This window comes from Lutjanus erythropterus, chromosome 6 (genome assembly GCF_056507025.1).
Source record: "Lutjanus erythropterus isolate fLutEry1 chromosome 6, fLutEry1.hap2, whole genome shotgun sequence".
Taxonomy (NCBI): Eukaryota; Metazoa; Chordata; class Actinopteri; order Lutjaniformes; family Lutjanidae; genus Lutjanus; species Lutjanus erythropterus.
In genome coordinates this window covers 37771327-37790433 of record NC_139322.1, presented here as the reverse complement: position 1 = coordinate 37790433, position 19107 = coordinate 37771327, and the positions used below count along the sequence as shown (strand labels likewise).

The 19107-nt window shown below is 37.5% G+C and overlaps 1 protein-coding gene across 1 annotated transcript; it reads left to right on the top strand.

Moving 5' to 3' along the window:
- The first annotated feature begins 1807 nt into the window (after positions 1–1807).
- Positions 1808–17232, top strand: cox4i2 (cytochrome c oxidase subunit 4I2). Its single transcript, XM_084721821.1, has 5 exons — positions 1808–1958; positions 6471–6570; positions 12051–12215; positions 15534–15665; positions 16853–17232. Exons 2-5 carry the CDS (start codon positions 6471–6473, stop codon positions 16984–16986), a joined length of 531 nt encoding a protein of 176 aa, XP_084577947.1. The 5' UTR covers positions 1808–1958; the 3' UTR covers positions 16987–17232.
- The last annotated feature ends 1875 nt before the right edge of the window (positions 17233–19107 follow it).

Genomic DNA, 19107 nt, shown 5'->3' with positions numbered 1-19107 from the left:
ACATTGACAGACACTTGACAGTTATAAACAGCTGATCAGTTAAGAGTCATGGCTTCTCATTGCATGTATAATGTTGCACTCATCTTGCACTTGTGTAGGTATGTCCCCAACCTGCAGGCAACCTGCTTTAGGTGAGTCTCAAGTCAACAAATTTGTGACTCGAGTCTGACTCAAGTCCAAGTCCACACCTCAGCCATCAAATAATAAAAGCTTAGTACTGAGATCAGATCTCATATCCCAAATCTTCTTGACAACTGGGACAAATCACGTCATCATATTGACAATCATATTACACTAAAACCTAAATTCCATTTTGAGGGGGTTAAAATGTATTATTTAAGGATGTGTATATACTAAATGTATGTAATTTATGAAATACAAATATAAAATGTCTAAGCTTACTCAGAAAATAGTCTTGTCCCAGACAAGAACTCACAACTTCAAATAAAAATATGTTAAAAAGTTTTCAAATAAAAAAAAATCTACTGATAACACAGATATTAAAATGTGCTATTATGATCATCTTTGTTTTAAAATGGATTTTTTTTCATGAAGATGTTGGCCTGTTAAAATTGTAACCCAGATTTCAGGCAACTTTGTCAGATTTTTACAAAAACATTATTTAATTAGGCATAAAAAGGGTTAGCTATATCCTAAGGACCCCTGTTTCACTTCCTGGTTTAAAAAGGCAGGAATGCTGCTGAAGCACTGGGAAGCTTTTGTGTTTTTCAAGTCATCAAATAATATTGCTATCAGTGAACTCTGTAGCTCTTCTGAATCAAAGCTAAATAAGAACTATAGTTTAAAAATGTGCACTTTCATTAACATTGAGAGAACTCTGAGCAACTTAAAAAAAACAAAAAAAAAAACATGTCTACTCACTACGGCCATGCTGGGAAATGAAAACATGTAACATTTTATAAACTCTACACTCTACATTCAATAAAAAATAAAAATAATCACAATGAGTTTTGCTCATTACAAGGTAATAGCTGAGAGTTTGATGTTTTAACATACTTTCCCAGCATAATTGAAGAGTAAAAATTACCTCAAAATAAATGTTTCACGTTCTCAAGAATGAAAGATCTATTAAGGTCACAAAAACAACATAATAAAAAGTCAAAGAACATTAGTTTGAACCTTGTTTGTGAAGTGTAGCCAGAGTAATAGCTGATTTTCTCTTTATGAGAGGGATTATTGTACATTTAAATTCTAAGCTGTGTTTTGGAAAGCTCACACACAGCAGCAGTGTGAGTTACTATCAACAAGTCTGTCCTTATCCGACCCTTCTCCTCCTGTGACTGTTGGCTGCCTTGTGCTCCACATTCTGCACCACCCACAGGCACCAGCCCCCCTGGGCACACGGCCAGCCCACTCAGGGATAATGGTGGCCCGGTGCCAGGCTGCACTTGTGGAGGCGTTAGCTGGGGTAAAATCCTGCCACTTATCTCTTATTGTGTCTGCCTTCTTTTACTCTCATTTTTATTCCCACAAACTTCCTTCTCGCTTTCTGAGACGCATGCGCGCACTCCCACTCCCACGTCCCGCCCACTGTAAAAATATAGTCCCCCCCATCTGTGTCCTGAAGTAACCTCACCTAAAGCGACCCCATATTATTTTCAGATATATGGTGTGTATGAAGGGTGTATGAGAAGGAAATAAAGGTGAAAATATCTTATATCTTAATTCAAACCACTCCCTCTTTCTGATTCCCTTTATCACATGCTTTGCTCGATTGTTTACTTTGTCTGGTTCCTCTCTGCTTTCTAAGCTCCCTCCCTCCTCGCTTTCTGTCCTTCTCATCCAGTCTCTCTCACCCGCCCACCAGTTGGTTCCTGCGTAGTGTTATGTGGCGATAAGAGAGGAAGAGTGGAAACCAAAGAAAGAAGGCCCAAACAGACCTTTTCTCTCCAGATTTGCATCTTCCAGTCCTGCACTTTTACACTCGTGCGACTACCGTGAGTATCTGCCTTTGCCAAATGAAATAAACAGGCTGTAACTGTGCTTTGATGAGGAGGGGATGATGACAGAGGGGACAGACTCCCCCGCTCCTCTAACCCCACACGGCTACAGGAGAGTGGCGGACGTGCAGAAAAGACAGTAAACCATGACAGTGATCGAGCAGAGAGATCTGTAGAGCTAATTGTGCAGCAGCTGTGTTCGTACAGGAAACTAGAAAAGCTCTGGAGACAGGCTGAAGTGTGTCAAACCTAACGGTGCTATATTTATACCAGCAAAACCTAATAAAAGTATTTTCTAGTGATTAAAAATGATTGATGCCTACAATTTCATGCAACTTTTGATAAAGCACTACATAAAATGTTTTTAAAAGTTTGCAACATGAAGGCTGGATGATATTCCTCCCTTACTTACTGAGAGCAATCCAGCAGCTTTTCTTGTGCAATAAAAGAAAGAATTCAGGGCAAACTCTGTCTGATTTGTAAGAAGCTCACTTATTTTTTTCTTAAACTTAGGGGAGAAAAGGGGTTAAATGTCTCTGCGTACGTCTGTCCCTCTCAGAAGGTCAGCTCGGACTCTTAAACTGACAAACTGCCAATTTTTTCCGCCATTTTACTTTGCTTGTGTGTGAGCATGTGTGTGTAATAGGCCACAGAATGAAAGGTGAAAAGGACACACACAAATGCAACATGAGAGAAAAATATTATTTCTCATTACTTAAAAATTAAAGTCACAAACTATGAGCCTGAACAGGTCTCTCCAGAATCAGTGCAAGGTGCACTGTTGCATGCCATAATATGTTCTGTTCTATGTGACTGACCTTTGTCCTTTGCTTTTATATCTAAATGTGCTTCGCTTTATGTCCGTGACGACATCATCAGACAGATCATCTGTGCAAATTACTACAAAAAACAACTTGTAACTCTCACTGTCACCTTAAGTCACCCCCTTCTCATCTGAACATCAATAACGCAGCTGCATTAAACATATATTTTAGAGAGAAAGTTAACATGTTATATTTCCTATTGATTAACTAATACCTGTAATAACCAGTAGTTAAAGGGACAGTCCACCCCAAAATTAAAGACACATATTTTTCTGCTGACCTGTAGTGTTATTTATCCATCTAGATTATTTTGGTGTGAGTTGTGGAGTTTTGCAGATATAAGCTGTGGAGGTGTCTGCCTTCTCTCCACTATAGCAGGACTAAATGGCACTCAAAGCCCCAAAAATATACAATTGAATTTAAAATTATTATAATTGATCCGGTTACACAGGATCATCCACAGACCTTGTTGTGAGCCGTTTCATGTAGGAACTACTTTCTCTCCAGTAAAAACAAAGTAGTTCCTACACAAAACTTTTCACAACAAAAGAGAGATATTTTTTTAGAGATAAGGGTCACACTTGATACTACCTACCTAAGAACTAATAAGTGGAATAAACATCAGTCAAAAGGTAATAAGGCCCTTATAAGATGCTAAATATGTGTTAATAAGGAGTGTGCAAAATTGTGCTCAAGTTTTATGCTAAAAATAAACACAGACGAGTATAACCATAATGTTGAAGCAGGAAAAAAATGCTTTTCGGGTTATAATGTTTAACTCCTAACATTTCTGAAACAATACAACATTTGGTTTGCAGACCATTTGCAGCAGCGCCGCCCATGAAATACGTCCGTACCAAAAACAAGTGGGTATTTAATGACAATGTAAGGGGAAACAATAATACAGTATTTTTCTCCATTCATATTTGTAAAAAAAATAATATTTTGCAATTTTACTGGACATAGTGCGCTTTTAAAATTTTACACTGACAATTGTAAGCGAGAAATAATTTTTCAAAGATTTTTTCCCAGAAAGCCTCCAGAATTTTACTGTTGAGGCTTTTTGGGCGTCTCGTGTCAATTCAGAGGCCTGAATTTTGCACCATGTTCATAATAGTACAATAAACATGTTTATTGTTAGATTATATGACACTTATAAGCACTTATATGAAATGTGTTAACAGGCTGCTTAAGAATGTTAATAAAAGTTTATTATTATTGTCTATAATAGCATTATAAACACATTTATTTGAATAGAGTTTAACAAACCTATCTACTGTATAATGTCATTGTTTAACCTTTACTAAGCTTTTGTTGACACTTTATTAAGATTTCTACATACTTTATGACACACTTATTAACAGTTAACTATGCATTCTGTGACTCCTGGATCTATAGCATGAACAATGCTTACAAGGCTTTTATTTACCTTCTTAGGAAGCATAATAACTGTTAACATGTTTCTTTTAGGTGCTGATAAATGTTTTATGTAAGAGATAATGTACATAATGTACAGTCAGGAAGATTCAAAACCTGCATCACAACATTGGGCTTTATTTCATGATAATGAGCTGCTCACTGTTCATTATCCTGCTTATTACATGGTTACTTACCAAATAAGATATTTGACACAAAATGTTAATTTGATTTTATTGTTTTAAAAATTATTTTATTGATTTTACAGAGTCTGTGATCGGATCTGTGTCCATAGCAACAGTGTGCTCTTCATAGCAACGGTCTGCTTACAGTAATAACAGAACTTATAATGACCAATCAGAATTGAGTATTTAACAAAGCCATGCAATAAAATCTAAAAATAAACATACACATATAGTATTATTAACACATATTAATGTTAATAAGCATCTTATTATAGGCACCTTAATATAAAGTATTACCCATATGTGAACTATCAAACTGAACTGGCTGTAGTTATTTTTAATGTTACACTGTAGTGTATTTAACAGTAAAAGCTAAAGAGGTTGCCAGACTGGTTAAGAAGGGATTTGACATTCATCCAGTCTGCCATTATAAAGCACTTAATTAGATCTTCTGACTCACAACACAGACACAGAGAGAAAAGCATGTCCACTGTTTGTTTTTAAAATAGAATCAATGATGGCCAATTAAATGAGCTGTTATATGTAAATGGAGAGCGTTCAAATTTGTGTCTGTGCGTAATCAAAAATAGCCTCACTGCCATTTTTCTGGCCTTAATGAACTGTTTGTTTTATCTTGCTGCTACCTTCAAGTGCTCCTCTGTGAGTCATAAATGAAACCGGTTGTGCATTCCAGTGTCCTGCTTAACCATGTAACAAAATAACAGTGTGTGGGCTTGGCGTTTACTGTCCATAATAAGTTGTTGTACATGTAAATAAGATTGTGAGTCAAAGGGACGGTGAAATAGGGGAAATACTATCAACAATCTCAACTATATGTAGGCACAAAAAAACATCTGCCATTCATAAATATTAAATTCAGCCCTCCTACCTTCATTTAGAGTGACGGCATGATGTCGCCTTAAAACAGGCCCTCGGTTGTACATATTACACACAACTTACAAAGTTGGGCTCATGTCTTGGGAGAATGTGCAAGCTACAATACCACTTTTTAAAAGAATTTCCGGCAGACCTTGAAGGCATCAGTGTCAGCTGCACCAGCTGCTGCAATTATTCTTGAAGGTATGTAAGCCCTGAGAGGCAAGTGAGAAAAAAAATCTGGTGATCTATTTTCTTGCTATGATTTAAATTATTTTCTCTCCTGTGTTTATGGCTTACACACATTTGAAAAAAAAGCTGTTTATTACTTTATTTATTATTATTTATTCTATTTATTTTCGTGAGGATCTTTTTTTCCAGGTGTTTGTTGTAGCAAAACTCATCCTTGACAATTTGTGGTTCCCATTAACATTTCTAGTCAAAGACAAAAGGCATGACAGTAATGTTAATTAACTTGCAAAGACACAATGTATTGTCTTTAGCGTGCACTGAGCAATTAAAACTCACCTCAAAGAAAATATGAACGCATTTTGTCTGATTTAGAACATGGGATAGTGGTGCACTTCAGCCTCTTGTGGCTGAAATGAGTATTACAACAACAAACACTTCTGTACATTTCTTTACACGGATGAAAAAAAGTAACCGGGCAAAACTTTATTTCAGTCTAAAACACAGGAGAAGAAACAGTTAAGATCAGACTTAGATAATGGATCACCTTCTATTTTTTTCTCACTTACCTCTTAGGTATAAAGTACAAGCTACAATATTACTTTTTAAAATGATTTCCAACAGAACCTGAAAGCATCAGTGTCAGCTATATCAGCTGCAGCAGCTGAATTGTGCAAACATCTTTCAAGGAATTAGCCCTAATTCCTGACAAAAATGTTATTTGTCTGGGGAAAAAAATCTTTCTGTGCTTTTGGAGATCTGGTAGAGTCACTGTCCTCTAAAAGTAGGTCACTTCTCTTTTATCACTCCTGAATAAACTAGTGAAGCATATGACTGTATGCAGCCCTAGTTATATTTTTCCATCCATCTACAAAAGAGGGAAATTGCATTTGTGTATTTTTGTCTGTGTGCATTAACAGTCTTGTGTGTTAAACTAAGTTGATAGCAACTGATTTTTTAAGACGTGTTGTTTAAATATGTAATAAACTTGTATATTTATGTCACTAACTTGTTTACAGATGCTCCGCCTGACCGCAGGCCGCGTGGGAAGCTTGGTGGCCAGGCGCGCCACAGCAGCCTTCACCACCAGCAGTGCGAGGATGGCGAGCCACGGTCACGGTACCATGATGATAAAGTGTTTTTCATATCTCCCATTTAACTCACTGACGTCGCACTCAGGGTGGGAAGCTCAAATGTTGAGCTGCTGTGTTCCATGTTGCAAGCTGTATAAAGATAAAATAAAAAAAATAATAATTTTATTTCATTGTTTCCTAATCAGTAAGCAACTGAAAAGACAATGGATGGTGAAAGTCTGGAGCGTCAGGCCATAATTGGAGCTAATCATGGAGCTAATGTAATGTTAGCTAGCTGTCTTGCTGTCTCCTCACCTGACCTCAGAAATGTTCTAGTTACGTCACATCATGTGACATTTTACTCACTGGAACACACATTTCTGTGTAATGATCACACAGATACACATACATCTATTGTTTTTTCAGTTGCTGATCAATCAGGAATGATAATAATTTGTCAGATTGTCTGCGTGAATGTGACTTACAACCTGAAACACAGCAGTATGATATTTGTGTTTCCCACCTCCTCTGAACGTCACACAAATGACCACTTGGACTCAAGAATAAATTGATGACATTTTGGTGTTTAAAGGTCACAGTAATACAGACGCACACAAATATCTAACAGGATAAAACGAGGAGGTGATGACATTCTATATCCAAAGGTCAAAGGTCAACTTCACTGTGACATCACAATGTTCCTGCCTGGAAATTATTCACTGGAATCACACACGTGTAGAGAGACCTTCCATTTTCCCAAAAATCACACTTCATACCTTTCATTAAATTCCCTCAGCATTAAAGGCCAATATAATGTTAAGTTCCGTTTTAAAGTGCATCAAAATAGGTGAAGGCTACATGTCTCTAACATAGTAGCACGATACGATAAGTATTATGTGATAACAATATCCCCTTTTTCTGATATAATTTTACAAGCATTGGGTGAGGAGGGAGGGGTCGATAGTTGGTGACAAAAACTGCCAACATATATCACCTGCCTCCAGGCCAGCCAATAACAAAATTAACCTGTATTAGCTGGGTTTGAACCAGTAGAGGGCAGTCATTATGTTTACTGATAACACAACATGTAGAATTCAAGTACTTTGCACTAAAATATCAACTTTTGGACCTGAATCAATCAACAACACTACTAAAAGCCCATATGCATTGGTTTTGAGTTTCTAAAGTATGTAAACACCCATAAACTCAGAATGTTAGCTGGTAATTTCAATAAAATCACAATGATTCATTTTTTTCATATTTATAAATGATCAAAGGGCCTGACAGAGGTTGTTAAAGGGCCAGATTCAGCACACAGGCCATCAATTGAACACACCTGTTATACAGTAACAATCAGTATCAGTACTTCAAACCCGTTTCTTAGTGAACAACTGTTTGGAGTTAAATACCTGAAACTGAAACTAAACTAAGACGGTGAACACAGTACACGTTAGCTTAGCATCAGCATATTAGCTTTGTCATTATGAGCGTGTGCTGACACTAGCAGCAAGCACAAGCCACTAGCATAACTGTAGACTCATAGTCCTGTTAACTTTTAAGTTTTTATTAGTATTAATACACACACCTTGATGACCACATGAAAAGATTAAATGCCACCTGGGGGGCTTAAATGTGTCTCTGTGTTAATAGAGACAAGGTCCTGAAGAAACTGACAGTACAACAAAATACAACAAAATCAAACACAACAGCAAGAAGTTGATTTTAAATATTAGTTCATTTTATTATTGATCTGAATGGAATGCGATGCATTTTTTTTACTTGATTTCATTTGATTTGGTTTGAACTGAATTGAATTCATTTGATTTGATTTGATTTGATTTGATTTGTTGTTTGATCTGAGTCCTCCTACTCCTTGTCCTTGTCCTTGTCCTTGTCCTTGTCCTCGTCATTCTTCTTCTTCCACTTCTCTGGTTTCCTCAGTCCCAGGAAGTGGCGTGTTCTTTTCCAGAGTGAAGGCGTCTCTGTCATCTCTGGCAGCTTCTCCTCTGAGATTTCAGTCTCATCTGGGGGTTCGATGGTCCCTTCAGTAGGGATGTTCTCCTGCTGCTGGCGCTGCTCATCCTCAGGGACTTCAGCTTCCTTCACGTGTCCAATGGCCGGTGCATTAATGATGGTTTCTTGCTGCTCTTCACTCTTCTCCTCACACCTGGATCTTTTTCAGGGAGGGCGATCAGCCTCTACCTCAGCAGAAAAGCTCCTCCAGCGGTCTCTTATAAGACCTTTCTTTCTCGATGGCATTTTGCTGCAGGATGTTGATCTGCTGCTCCATTTCTTGACAGAGGGCGTTCCTGCTTGGCCCTCAAACAGCTGACCACATGCCAGCCCTCCGCCACTGTGGCCTCGCAATCCTTCTTTTCTTTCTCAAGCTCTTGCTGAAGGGCGTCAACCTGTTGGCTGGCTGTGATGATATCAGCTTCATATTTTTGGCAGATCTCGTACTGTGAAACTCAGCTCTTCTCCAGTTCTTTGCTTGTTCTTGTCCACGCTGGACCTAGAGCTCAGCTGTGAACTGCTCCTGGCTGAGTTGATGCCATTTGCAGCTCCTCATACTCTTTTTGAAGAAGTTTTCTTTCCTGTCACGTTTGCACAGTGTGTCACCTGCCGAAATGATCTGACTGCCTGCACAGATGGTGGCTTATATATAGACCTGATGACATCACAGTACGCATAGAATGGAATGCGTCCCCTAACTATTATCTTTCAGTTGCTGATCAATTGGGAAGCAGTGAAATGTGAACAATTTGTAAGATTCTTTACATTTCTGACTTGCAACCTCGAACACAGCTGTACAACGTTCTCACCCTGAGCGTGACGTCAGAAGAAAATGGCTGCCATGTGAATTTGGTTGACGGGGCTTCACCTCAGAAAAAATATAACAGTAGACAATGGAGAGAGAAAAATAATCTTTTGATCCCATCTGAATTGTATCATGAATTACTCACATAATGTTTGTTCATTTAAAGGTTAATTTTACAAGTTTTACAAGTTACAAGAAAGTCACTGTTTGGCATAAATCTGTTGAAATACTAGACTGTGAAGGTATGTTATTAGAAAGACTACAAACCCAATGGTCGTGTAAAAGACGTCATGATTTTCTCTGTCCAAAAGCTAACGTTAGCCACTGAAGGTACCATGCCTGCGTGTTTTCGTACCGGGATATAATCACCATGCAACGGTTCTTGCTGACTGTTTTGCTTTTACGACAAAAACAATGCAAATACAGTCACTGTATAAAACACTTAAGGTAAAATAACTTTAAAAAGGACAGCGATGCTGGTGTTGATGAGGTATGTTGTGTGAGACGAGAGAAGTTCACTGAGTCCAACTGATGACAAACATATGTACAAATCATGACATAGACCACTGTCTCACAAAAGACCACCTTTCATATTTTTTCTCACTGGAGGGGGCGTGTTAACCAATAGAGACGTTTTTTTTAAACTGCTAAGATTCTCAAACCATGATACTACTGAAACCACTTAAGCTCCCTCTAGTGGTGCACTGAGAAATCTCCTAAATTTTTTTTATTTAAATTGATTTATTCAAAAACATCAAAAGACTAAAAAAATCATCCACTGAAATGTAATTTAAAGTAAGTTTTGTCTTGTCCTGTAATTTTTAAAATTTCAATATCAGTCTGCTATGCCGTCACAATCAGGCACATGGCTCGTGCACATGTCATGGTGGTTAGTTATGAGCTAATCAGCCTTACTGTGGAAGCAGTGTGCTTGTGGCTGACAACAGTCAACGGTAAACTATCTTCTTATTAGAAATAAACCTGCCTGCTGCATGAACAGGTAGGCCTACACTACTGTATTTGAACCTCAGTCACAATGGTGGTACTTGGAGAGCCTGATATTTTCTGAGGTGGTACACGGGTGTAAAAAGTTTGAGAAACACTGGTATAACGTACTGCAAATGTAGTCACAATTTGACAATTTGACTGACCCCTTTAAAAATACTCTGTTTTTAAAAAATGGGCAGATATTCTTTTAAATGTCCTTGTTTGAATTAAATTGTTTCATGTTTTGTAAATTGTAACGAGAGCAGTTTGACAATTTACCAACCAACCAGGTAATGCGTGGTTGGTTGGCAATGCACGGCCTGATTTTAATCATCTAATTTGCAAAAACATTTGGGTAAAATATATTTAATAATAGCTGAGGCCTTAAGCTTTCTTTTTCTGCTGGTGAGAATACTCTCATTTAAATTATGTCAGAGAAATACTGCAGAGTGAAAAGTGTCAACCAACCCAGGGCTCCCCTAGTGAACAGGTCTGTGAGTGTAGAGCACTAACACTCGTCAACACCCAGTCGACCATCATTGGTCCTTTCTTTGTGTAGTTAATACTCTAGAACAGGAAGCTGCAACCTGTGGCTCTTTAGCTCCTCTCCAGTGGCTCCCCTTGGCTTTGGAAAAAAATATGGAAATTAATACCAGTTTTAATTTTTACTATTTTTATTTTCATTTATCATCGTTGTAGTTCTGCTTTAAAAAAAAAAAACGAAGAAAGGCAGCATACTGCAACTGATTTTTTAACTAAACTAAGTTTCACGTAAATACTAATCTTTTGTTGCGATTATTAACTTTTCTTCTTCGGATGGACTTAAATCTTTGAGTTTTAGAAAACCAAAAAGGTTGTATTTAAAAAATCATTGTGTAAATTCACTGAAGTGGAAGTGAATGATGGTCAAAATTTTAATATTTTTAGTTAAACCCATTTAATTTTCAAGCACCAAAATTATGACAAATCAGGTTCATAGCTCATACATTTTTTGAGTTTCTGAAACTCAAAGATTCAAGTTTACCTATAGAAGAAAAGTAGGTTATTATAGGTCAGCAAAATTGTTTTTTAAGTTTATTTGTGTTCAAAACTCGCAAATCTGTTGCAGTATGTTGCCTTGAAATATTAAGTTGTCTCAACTATTTTTTTTAGTGTAAACTGATTCTCACAGTCTTAAACTGTAAAAATCCTCTCTTCTAAATTTTGACGGTGGCTCGTCTTATTGAGCCTCTATAAACAGTGAAAGCCAAATTGAAAAGGTCTTCAGGGAAAAGAAGAGTAAAGGTTGCAGACCCCTGCTCTACTGTCACAGGATCTGGTAGGTCTCAGAATTTGGTGTAACACCAATACAGTACATATTTTCCAAATACTGAAACAAACCTGCAGAACACAACAAAGATTGACAGCAGTAGGTTAAAATACATGCCAGATTTAAATACACCAATATGAATTAATATGTCACTGTCAGTGTTTTAATTTCATGCAACTTTCTGCATTATTCAAAGGGTTGATGTACCAGAACAAGCTGCAAAGGCCTAAAGTGGCCTCAAACCAGCAGATGGTGCTGTTGTACTGTCATGATTAGACAGACAGATGGATACTATGTTTGATCAAATGTAGAACACATGAGAGGAAAAGTTACCATTTTCGAAGCTTGACTGTACATTGTTACAGCTGCTGTTTCCAAAAGTGATCCTTCCTGTCTCTGTCCATCCATCCAGAAGTGTCAGAGACTGTGGACATGTCCCAGCCGATGTATTGGGACCGTCTGGACATCCCTCTGCCCGACAAAGCCTACAAAGACGTCCTGACTGCTGCTGACAAGAGCCTGAAACAGAAGGAGAAAGGACCTTGGACCCAGCTGACCAAAGAGGAGAAGATTGCCTGTACGTTCTTCCTCACTCACAGTAGAGCCAGAAACACACAACAAGTTTAAACTTTTACTCCAGATTAACTATACACAAATAGCCAATATTTTCACATTAACTTATGTAGGTCACATACAGGCATCAGTACTAAATTGAGATTGTTTCATAAACAGTTAAAAACTACTTGTAATACTTTTAAAGGAGCAATATGTAGCGATTGTGCTGAAATGAGTACAGCAGTCCAAATAATGAGCTGGAGCCACAGACTGTGTATTAAACAGGTTGAAATCCTACACGATCAATGGTCTCCCCCTCCTCCCCAGACCTGGGGAAGCTCAGGCAGACTGAAGGAGTGCTGCAGGAGCGCAAGACACGCCCAACATTGTAAACTAACAATAACATGTGAGGACGAGTCTATCTCTGCAAGTTCATCAGCTGTTTATAACCCTGTCAGTTGTGGCTGTCAGTGGCTGCCTGTCTCATTGCCTCACAAACTCCATAAACATATTGCTCAATTTAACCGTTACAAACATCTTCACCTTCCAAAAAATTAAAAAGGCTGCACATTCAAAGTTTTCTAGTCAAAGAGGACAAAATATTCACATTTAGCTTGTTTATTTTGCTCACTTCAAAATACACAAATGCTTATGCGTTTAAGAACAGAACGTTTGAAGTAATAAACACAAGGGAAGAGATTATACACAGCTGAGAGTTTAGGAACCAATCAGTTTTTATCCCATGGTTCTAGATACAGGAACCAATCACTAGTATATAGTTAAATCTGATGTACTGGAAGCCCTTTTACACACAATATGAAGCATCACAAAACACTGTTTCTGACCATCACTGATTCACTATTAAGACCAAACACTAGATGGCAATAAAGGGACATTTTAATAAACTCCACTCATTTTCCATTTTAGTATTACAGAGGATGATCATATATCCTAAAAGGGACAGTTCACCTCAAAATCAAAGATACATATTTTTCCTCTGGTCTGTAGTGCTATTTATCCATCTATACTGTTTTGGTGTGAATGGAACTAGATGGGACCAGTCCTGTGGTGCTCAAAGTACTCAAAAAAACATTTGAAAAAGTGAACACCTGCATCTCTTTCTAGAAATCATGACCTGAAAATCAGGTAAATGTCTTAAGGTATCGGACCAGTGTGTTTTAACATATGAAAAGGGCCTGCATTTGTATTTGCTAAATTAAATGAACATTTTTAGCCTTCTGGAACTTGCTTGGTTAAGGTAAGTTAAGGTACTTCAATTACTGCAAAACTTTTAAAATATTTACATTTTATTTTACAGTTTCTGCTGAAAGATAAAGCAAGCAAACAGTAACTCAACAAGCATGAAAGAAATCTGATACCACAAACCTTCAAACGACAGGAGAAAAGTATGAACACACTAAAATCTATTAGACAATAATATAATTTAAGAATAAATAAATAAAAATATCCTTGAGAGATGTAAATGTCTCAGTGACTCTGTGGATAAATGTCTTTGACAGGTTTATAAAGTACCTACTTTAAGCTACTTGCCCAGTTTTTTGCGCAAAACAGCTACAACACCACACATTCAGCTTCTATCATCTCTAGTGGGGGAATGTAACTAAGTACATTTACTCAAGTACTACTTAACTTTTTACTCCACTACATTTACCTGACAGGTACTGACAGGGAGCATTTTACTGCATAGTGGTTACTTTTACTTTTCATACTGATAACAGCTGATAATACTCATACTTTTACTCGAGTAAGGTTTTAAATACGGGACTTTTAACTTGTAGTGGAGTATTTTCCACAGTGTTTTTCCTGAAGTAAAGGATGTGAATAGTTTATCCAGCACAGCTCACCTGTCTGAAGATCACCTGGTCCCAGAGTGAGGCTGAGTTCCACTGCCACCATGTTCTCCACAGACACTTTATCTTCTTCCTCTTATTCTTGTTGGTTTATTATGTTCGTTAACTCTCAGCTTGTCGACAGACGTTATTTATTTTATTTATTTAATGATTTTTACTTAATTTTCCGTATTAAGCTAGCTCACGTGCTAAACTCCTCCATCTAGCAACACATCTCAATCTGCTGCATTAATTGTCAGATGTGGATCGAGCCGCTCGCTCTCTGCTGCCACCTACAGGTGGATTGTGTGTAATTCAGCACCGTTCAGATGAACGCAGAGGCTGAACGTAATGTGCTCCTGTCGTGTTGTATTGAGAAGACCAAACTGCGCATGTACAACTTACAGCGAGAGTCAATGGGCAGCGCTCTATAATATCATATATAATATTATACAGCGCTGTCAATAAGCGAAAAAATTCAATTGCGCTCCATGCACGTGACCTATCCGTAACTTTAAACAACATACACCATTTGTAATAAGACATTTTATTGCAGTTTATACATTTTACTGACTATCTACACAATACTATCCTTGCTAATTTAATAAATAGACAGTATATATTTCAAAGTAATTAAGTCTTCTTCACTGAAGTTTTTAGATATGGTGGGCGGCAGCGCCCTCTATTGGCCAGCCGCCACTGTTACATGAAATTGCTCCAAATAGGTGTGTGGATTATCTTGAGCAACTGGCTCTTGATGTTTGGAAAGAAACACTGGTTTAGAAATTTTAAAATATATTGTATGGTGCTTTTAGCACCACAGGATTAGTGCCATTTAGTTCCATTACACTGGAGAGAAGGCAGACATCTCCAAAACTCTGCAGCTCACACCAGAGAAATCTAGATGAATAACACCACATGCTAGAGAAGAAATATATATTTTTGATTTTTGGGGTGGAACTGTGCTTTTAAGTGATCAGTGGTCACATTTAGTGTCCCTTTATTACCATCTTGTGTCTAGTCTTAAATAGTGAACCAATGATGGTCAGAAATAGTGTTTTGTGAAGCTTCATATTGTACATAAATGGTCTTAAATTAGATTTAAGTATACACAGTTTGTGTGATTGTGTGTCTCCAGAACCACTGGATAAGAAGAGTAATTTGTTCCCAAAAAATGGATCCAACCCCGAGCTCTCTTGTGATAATTACCAACCTCCTTTTCCAAATAAAATCAAATATCTGTGTGCAATAATTAAAGTAAATATAACTTAAATAAGGAGATCCACTCACAGGACACACACAACACGGCTGGCATCAAAGCCAGAACAAACAGAGGAAGGCAGCATTTACATGCATATCAAGGAATGTTACCATAGTGACACAACACAGAACAATACACAGGAGAAATATTTCCATATTGCATTTATGGTACACTTGCCTAATTTCACTTCTTGACCTCTGCCTCACCCCTTCCCTCCCCTCTCCTGCAGTGTACCGCCTGACGTTCTGTCAGACCTACCCAGAGATGAAGCAGCCCTCAGCAGAGTGGAAGACTGTCATGGGGGGCATCTTCATCTTCCTGGGCTTCACTGGCCTGGTGGTCTGGTGGCAGAGAGTCTACGGTAAATGTCCCACTGTGCCTGAACGGACTGTTTGAAACTTGGCCAGCAAAAGATCTTTTTATTTGCCTGGACATCACAAACTTTCTCACAGCAGACATTTTGACTTGTCATAGCTGTAACCAGTAACATTAACAATAGCCCTGTTCCTTTTAAATATCCCTGTAAGCAAAAACCAGTTAGCCAGCATGCACAGCACTGGAGCCATGGAAGTGACTCATCTGAATGGACTTCAGGCTTTAGTTGTATTATGAGTTACACCAGTGTTTGACAGGTCAAAAGTTCCGGTGTGAGGGAGGTCTTGTTTCTGTGGACGCCCATTTCCACCAATGTGACGGGAAAATAAAAGATCCTGTGAGTCATTATAATGGAAACCTCCTCAAAATAATGAGTAATTATTTTGACATACCAACTAATTATTTTGAGAAGGTTTCTCATTATTTTGAGAAACTACATCATTATTTCTCAGTGGTGGTTTTAAACCAATTTTATTGTGTTCAGTAACAGTACATGTTTTGGCTACATGGTGTCAGTGATCTTTGCAAGGAAGTGAAAATGTTTTTCATTATTTTGAAAAACTGAGTCATTTTGTAATACTAAATAATTATTTAGTGATATTAATTATTTTGAGTCAGTCAAAACTTTGAAAAAAATTTTAAGTAAGTCATTAATTTGAAAAACAAAGTCATTATTTTGAAAAATAGTCATTATTTTGAAAATCTAAGTTATTATTTTGAAAAAGTAAGCAATTATTTTGAGATACAAAGTCATTATTTTGAAAATAAGTTATTTTGAAAAACAAAGCCATTATTTAAAAAAAAAACTAAGTAATTATTTTGAAACACAAAGTATTTTTTTAGTGATTCGAAGTCATTATTTAGTGATACTAAGTCATTATTTTGAAAAAGTGAGTTATTATTTTGAAAAACTAAGTTATTATTTTGAGATATTAAGTCATTTTGAAAAACCAAATAATTATTTTAAGGTTTCTTATTATAATGACTTACAGGATCTTTTTTTTCATCATATTTTAACAGCAACTGGTTTCCACAGTTAAGTACAAGAATAAACTCATAATAACATGTTTTTTTGTTTAGTATCATATCAAAATATGCATGTTTGTGAATATACTGATTCTACACAGTTCACTGAAGTGTTATGTACTGTGTGTCTTCCTTGTTTTGCTGTAGTGTATCCTGAGGCTCCCAGGACCTTTGACACAGAGTGGCAGGCCAAACAGGTGAAGAGGATGCTGGACATGAGGGTGAACCCTGTGGAGGGTTTCTCAGCCAAGTGGGACTATGAGAAGGGCCAGTGGAAGTAAAGAGACTGTGGCTGAGGTGGCACAGAGTTTGGACCTGTCACCTCAGAGACACCGTCCTCTGTGAAGCTGCTGACAGCCTACGAATGTTGCATTACAACTTGTCAAAACCACTAGAACAACATCTCTGGGGTCATGTGACTCTGTGCTACCTGTGGCGCTCAGTCAGCAGCCTTATGTCACAGTTATAACTGTGTCCGTCCTATTGTAATGATATCATAATAAAGTTTTGCTTATGTCTCCGTCCAACTCTTTTATCGTCTTGAGTCAACTCTGCTCAACTGCAAAGGTCATATTTGTTCAAATGCAAAGCAGTGAGATACTTTGTGTCTGAGGGGCAGGGGCAAAAGCTGTGTGTGGTGGGGCACCAGTGCATCAAAAGTCATAACGCACTTAATCACATTTTATCCACTGGAAGGGCACCTCAGAGGGCACTTTATCCAGTTTTATCAGCCTTGGGGGTGACCAAGAAGGCATTTGTGCAGTTTCTTTCCAACATGGGCTCAACAAATGGGGCAACTGCTCCCTCTGCCTCCCCTTCTGAGTCCGCCAGTGCAATTTATGCCATTTTATACTGCTATTCTCTACATTTGAGAGGTTGATAGTGTGTCTTTACACTAGACTTGTTTGACAGCTATAGTTACTGGCTACTTTGCAGGTTGTATTCATACAAAAGATTTGATCAGCTTCTAGAAAATCATGCATTGTTCAGTGATTATAAAAAAAACTTATTTCATTATTTTTTAAATAATCTTTATTATCTTTTTGATTATAAAGAGAAACACGGTGACATTGCTCTCTATAGAAAGAGAACAATACATACAATCATCCCATCCCACCCTTCTTTACATGACAGAACAAAATTTCCACAAAGAAAAAAAAAATCCGAAATAAGAAAAGCAATATAGAATCCCCCCCCCCAAAAAAGACAAATGAAAGTGATAAATAAATAACACCACAGGTGTGTAATGTAAGCGAGGACAACAAAGAAGGAAAGAAAAGTGAAATTCTTAAGGACATTTTACAGCAAAGTCAAAAATACCCATTCTTCCTCTTACTTGCTGTTCTATTCATCCAGCTAGATTTCCAGTTTTCACAGTGGGAAGTGGGCCTCCCCCAGGGGGCCTCCAAACAGTTGGAGTGGAGGCTCAGTGAAAGGAAGTGAAAAAGTATTACATTAGTTCTTACATTAATTATCAAAAGGTGATCACATAGAACAGCCTAGATGTGTGTGGTTGGTTAAAGAGATACTTCAGAAATACAGTATGGGGGAATTTGACTGTTTTTCAACTTTCCTAGAGACAAAAACTCAACAGCTACATCCTTCTTTTTTTATGAACCAGTCACTCAAGATAATCAACAAACCCTGTTGTGAGCAGTTTCACGTAGGAACTACTTTCTTTCTACTGAGCTACACTCGCAGGCGTAGATACGTCTTTCGAACTACCCCTAGCATACACTGAGGTGTTATTCCTGTCGAAATTGTGAACTTGTTAATTGCATTCTGTAAATAAAGTTAAAAAAAAAACCTACAGCACAGAGCTGCTGTCACGACTGTAGGCTCATAGTGTTGTTAAATAGTAGACAATAAATAATATGATTATTGGGGTGTAGAACTTAACTAACCAAATGGATAAAATAAGTAGTGTTTATCTGCATTTCCTCTGCGCATTAGTTGTAATGACTGACCTTTCTTCACATGTGCAACTCTCATTTCCTCACATTGAGTCATTTTGGGCATGAAATTAACTTTCATCTGGCTGATTTCTTCTTCTGGAAAAACCATGAATATTTAACAAAGTGTCTTAATGTGCGACTCTTCATGCATGCGTGCTTTAACACACCCACCCACCATCCAAGACACAGACTCAGTTCATCTTTCAACATGGGCTTTATTAGGTTCAATGTAATTTTAAATTGTACAATGGCATTCTAAGACACAAACAGACCATTGGACATGGTTGCGATCTTTAACTTTTGTCTTCTTCATGACCAGCTAGAATGCATCAGAGACCTAACTTTTTGAAAATATCCTCTCACTTTGCATCTTCCTGTCTAGTGGCAGTCCAATAATCCTAAAAGAAAACCAAAAAAAAACAAAAAAACACAACGAATGACAATTCA

What these genes read in the sequence shown, in the direction of transcription:
- cox4i2 (XM_084721821.1), top strand. Translation starts at nt 6,471, where the DNA reads ATGCTCCGCCTGACCGCAGGCCGCGTGGGAAGCTTGGTGGCCAGGCGC. An exon ending in GATGGCGAGCCACGGTCACG is followed by an intron (nt 6,571 to 12,050) that starts GTACCATGATGA and finishes CCATCCATCCAG; the next exon opens with AAGTGTCAGAGACTGTGGAC. An exon ending in CAAAGAGGAGAAGATTGCCT is followed by an intron (nt 12,216 to 15,533) that starts GTACGTTCTTCC and finishes CCTCTCCTGCAG; the next exon opens with TGTACCGCCTGACGTTCTGT.